The sequence below is a fragment of the Larus michahellis genome, chromosome 1 (genome assembly GCF_964199755.1).
Source record: "Larus michahellis chromosome 1, bLarMic1.1, whole genome shotgun sequence".
NCBI lineage: Eukaryota > Metazoa > Chordata > Aves > Charadriiformes > Laridae > Larus > Larus michahellis.
Window position 1 is genome coordinate 83553328 of NC_133896.1, and position 5058 is coordinate 83558385.

Below are 5058 nucleotides of genomic sequence, written 5' to 3' on the forward strand. Positions count from 1 at the left end.
TTTTACACCTTCTTCTCTAAATAAGGAAGCCGCCTGTGAGGCCTCCGATTGCCCGACCAATTTAACTCCCTTGCTTTCAACAGCCAATGAAACACCACTCCTGCCTCCGGTCTTGGGTGACAGCATTCATCAAACCTCAGCCAGCCGGGGAGGACGGCAGGTTAGTGTTACAGCCGTGGCAGGCTTACCTTTGGCAAGCTGTTGATGTCAGAGTGATGATGTGGGGAGGGACGGCCTCTGCACTATAAAGATGGGTCAATCAAATATAACTGAGGCTGCCCACCAGAGAGCAGGATCTGCAAAACATGGTCCCCACCAGTTTGAGTCCTGCTGGCCTGACTCTGCTTCCAACCCAACTGCTATCGGGCTTTAATTTCATGTCAGCAATCTCTGTTTGCTTTCCAAAAATAAGCCTCTGCCACCATGCTGAAGGGAGAAAAACAAGAAGGGCGGTATTTTTAGGGCCATTAATTCTGACCACGTGCCCAGGAGATGAACCGGATGGCCACTGCACAAAGACTTCTCATCACTATGTCCTGCGAAGCCAGCATTCACCGGACGTTGCCTGCTTTCGTTCTCCTGGGTTTTCTAGCTGGGATTGCTTCAGCACATCCAGTTGTAAGCAGAACTAATGGCACATTGCTGGAAAGAGGATGGCAATCTCTGTTGTCCAGGTCCATTGCTGGGATGTCAGGGGAGAAGTCAGATGTGAACTGGGAGAGTGACTATTTGCTAGGAATCAAGAGGCAGCGGAGGCTTTACTGCAACGTGGGCATCGGGTTTCACCTTCAAATCCTCCCAGACGGAAGGATAAGCGGAGTTCACAATGAAAACCAATACAGTGAGTTGCATCCAGAAATGAAATAGAATAGATGTCACGTAATTGCTGTGAACTCTAGTAATTACCCTTCATAGAATGCAAATGTTATTACTTGATATTATTAATCTGTGCTACATCTGTTGCCTTTTAAAAGTCTCTGGGATCAATAAACATTAGAAACCTCCAGGCTGAAACATGTCACAAATGCTTAGACTAATTTAGATACAATTTATTTTTACTCTGCTTTACTGAGCAGTTGAGAAAAGACAAACCAGGTTGAAAACTATCTCTCTGCTGCATTTGCTCACTCCTCACCTTCTCATTTGCCTTTTGAATTTTGGGTGTTGTCGCTCAACTCAGAGTGCCAAAGCGTGATTTTTAAATCCTAGCTGACTAGTGCTTCTGGGACGCTCAGTCATGGAAGGGGGCTTGTTGTTGCTGGCTTGCTTGTTCTTATGGGTGCTGTTCTGTAACTCTAAGATTAAAAGAAGAGCATTAGCCCTATGGATTTGAATTTCCTGTAGAGGGTGGTTGCTAAAATCTTTTGCAGCTAAGATATCATGGGCGGGGGGGAGGTTCAAAATGCAAGCCACACTTCTCTAAAGCTGAATAACAAACACTCTGTAATCATAGCGAATTAGATAAAAATACTTATTAGAAAGGCCGAGAGTTTGACAGATCAAAAGAGTTTGATAGAGCAAAAAGATTATACAGCATGTGACTATGATTCCAGAATAATTATTTTTAAACCCTATAGCATGTAGTAAAAAACAAGATCTTCTCTGTGCATTTTTATTATGCTAGACTAGGGAGATAATTCTAATAAAGAAAATATGACAAGTTCATTCATGTTTTAAAATAAATAAATAATCTCTGAATTGCCTTTGATTAGCTATGAATTCTTCGATAACACTTCTATTGAACTCCTCGTTTTTTAGGTCTCTTTGAAATATCCACTGTAGAGAGAGGTGTTGTTAGCCTGTTTGGTGTGAAAAGTGCTCTCTTCATTGCAATGAACAACAAGGGGAAGCTATATGGAACAGTGAGTACAAACGCAAATAGTTTTTCAAGGCTTAAACAAAGGCTGCAAAGGTTTTGGTTATTTTTTTCATCCTCGAAATCTCTGATTACAAGCGAAGAAAATAGCCTTTCAATTACAGGGAGCCTGCCTAGCCCAGTGTCATCAGTGTTACTTAGTGCAACAAGCAGCATGGCTATTAAAGGTCTGTTATTTTAAAGCTTTCCAATATGATTGTACAGGGACCATCCTAGGAAAAATGTATTCTACAAATAGTACAGCTTAATTAGATGGCTTCTTCTAAGGGCTCGGCACTGAAAACACATCCTAGTTAAGACTGAATCCTGTTGATGCCCTTTTGCATTGCATTGTATGTAAGGCAAAAGGGTGTGCTCTGGAAAAAACACTAGGAAGTAAAACGTATGTGTATGTCCATGAGCGTGTGTGTGTGTCTGTGATTGCATGCATATGTGTGTGCTTAAAGGTGTGTAGAGGAGAGGTACAATTAAAGCTATCTGTGCTAGCTACCACGAGTCAAATTATGACCACACGCTTCCCCCTACCAAAACCAACCACACCATGAAGAATAAATAGGAAGACTACCCTACAAAGTCAATATATGTGCCCGGGGTTATTTTAAGGACTAGTTTTGTGAGATCAGTCCCAAAGGGTGAGAAAACAATAATAGTTATTAACAATGTCATACTGAAACATCATCACCATCATCCTCATCTAGAAAGCGCTAGCAATGCTGTCTAAATGAGGCCTGAGCAAGGCGTCTCCAGTCTCAACATACAGTAGAAAAAGCACTTGTTAGGAAGCGCGTTTGAAAAAGGCTAGCTCTAGGCAATAGGCAAATAGGCAAAAGCAGTCCATCTCAAAGAAATGAATGGCACTGATTGCATTCATCTTTTTGTTAAGAAACAACAAAGCCGTTTCGTTTGAAACAGCTGTAATTTTAACAAAGCATTTCAGTTGCTTAATAAAATACTAAATGTTGTGAAGGACCCATAGCCATTACTAATCTGACAGATTCCTTCTCACGCAGATAATGAGAGTTGGACATTTTAAGGTTTATGTCTTATTTCAAGCACCTAAAAACTGCCAGAAGCCCAATTGCTTGCCTTGACTAGGTCTTTCGAAAGAAATGAAGGGTCTGGCTCCAGAGCTCCCTTTGATTTTTTTTCCCCAATTGCAATCCAGTCTTATTTATTTTCAAAGACATTTTTAAAAGCTGTGAGAGATGTGCATTTTCCCTTGCACAATGTCGTGCCCTAGGTTAAACTCTTACAAGCTTTGAATGGTGTTATTACAAAGATGTCCAAATAGAACAGCACTGGTGGTGTTTCATGTGCCAGACATTTGATGTCAAGGAGTTATTCTGCTTTCTAATTTCCTCTGTGCTCCACATTTGTCTCCTGTTTGTGCTTGCACCTCCTTTCCCACATTTCCTCCCTCTCCTTGGATTTACGTGTTGCAACATGAAGGAAAATAAAACTATTTTCCCAGCTTAGAACCTGCTGCATATTTCACCACCAGTCAAATGTAACTGATGATTTAATAAAAGAAAAGATTTAGTGCTAATGTGAGGTCTTATTCAAATGCCTTAGTCAAGCAAATATTTCTCCCTGAACATTGCTGTTCGTAAGAGAACTGAAGGTTTTGACAGCCAGCATATCATTCTTTTTTACATTACAGGACCTTTTGCAGAGGAGAGGTGAGAAGTAAAGCTACATCATTTGGGCCAAAGTGCATGATGCTGGCAGAAATTATTGCTTGCAAATAAAATGAAGAAATCCATGATTTATGATGAATTAACTTGATCTGTCACAGGAAGTACACAGTCCATTATCTGGACAGGTGGCATCTGAGTTCATCTGACACCAAATTAGCACTGAGGAGGGAGATTTATTGTTGGATGCAGCCACCCCAGCACCACCTGTTGCACGCTGCAACAAGTTCTTCTGTAAAAATGCTAGGAAGAAAAATGACTTGAGTCTTTGTGAATGTTTATTGTATTTGCTTTGTTCTCCCCCTCCCTCCCCCTTTCCTATTGTTTAGGCTGTTTTCCAAGATGAGTGCAAATTCAAAGAAATCTTGCTGCCCAATAACTACAATGCATACGAGTCAAATGCCCACTGTGGTGCATACATAGCGCTCAGCAAACATGGAAGAGTGAAGAGAGGAAACAAGGTTTCTCCTGCGATGACAGTGACCCACTTTTTACCAAGAATATGAACATGAGCAAAGCAGAAGATTAAAGCCCAGGAAAAACTGTTCCATTTTGCACATGGGAATAATCTCCCAGGTAAAGTATTTATACTGTTCATTGAAAAAAAATCTATGTATGTATGTGTATATTTGGGTAAAAATATTTGTACTAGATTCATCACATAGCATATGTAATATGACGCTGCTTCTCTTCTACCCTGTACAAATTTTACACAGCTGTGTGTCTCCTTTGGTGCTGAACAGAGGAAAATGCAAGCTGGAGTGCAAAGGGAAAAAAATATTTTGAAGATATAGAATGGCTGTGGATAACGATCTTATCAATCATGGGTTATTTACTAATTAATGTTAATTACCTCAGATAATAACCTTTCATAATGAGCTGCTTACGTATCATGGGCCAAATCATCAGATGACTTTGCTTCACCAGAGCTTCAGGCAGTTCACTCCACCTGAATATCTGCCTGCACCTCCTCTTCTACACACTGTGTCCTGTCTCATAAAGTCCTCCATCTGTTTTGATCATTAGGGCGCCAATTCCACAACTGTTTCTACAGAAGCAGACCGTATACCCCCTGAGCATCTCTGTCTCTGAAGGGATTCTCCAGGGTCTCCTCCCATGGGCTTGTTGGCAAAATGAAAACCTGCTACCAACTTCCCCTAGGAAGGGTCACAGGATAAATCACAGATGGGTCCCAAACACAAAATATATTTGGAGCTGAGGATTTTGAAGGCCGCCCCCTTGGCATTTTGTGAGCTTAGTTTAGATCCACCTCAAATATAGACGTGTACATCTTTAATATAAATACACATGTACATATATAGACATGGGATGTGTGAGTGTGTATCTATGTAATTACATACTTTTAATGAATCAATGATCCATGTCCAGGAGCCCAGGTGCCTTTTTATGTGTACACACATAAAAGAATATACATATTTAAAGGCACTGTATTTTATTTAGACTGAACCTTGTTAATCTCTAGGAACT

At 40.7% G+C, this 5058-nt stretch overlaps 1 protein-coding gene across 1 annotated transcript; it reads left to right on the top strand.

The window, feature by feature from the left end:
• The first annotated feature begins 492 nt into the window (after positions 1-492).
• FGF6 (fibroblast growth factor 6) lies at positions 493-4200 on the top strand. Its single transcript, XM_074572778.1, has 3 exons — positions 493-841; positions 1759-1862; positions 3900-4200. Exons 1-3 carry the CDS (start codon positions 493-495, stop codon positions 4074-4076), a joined length of 630 nt encoding a protein of 209 aa, XP_074428879.1. The 3' UTR covers positions 4077-4200.
• Positions 4201-5058: the final 858 nt, after the last annotated feature.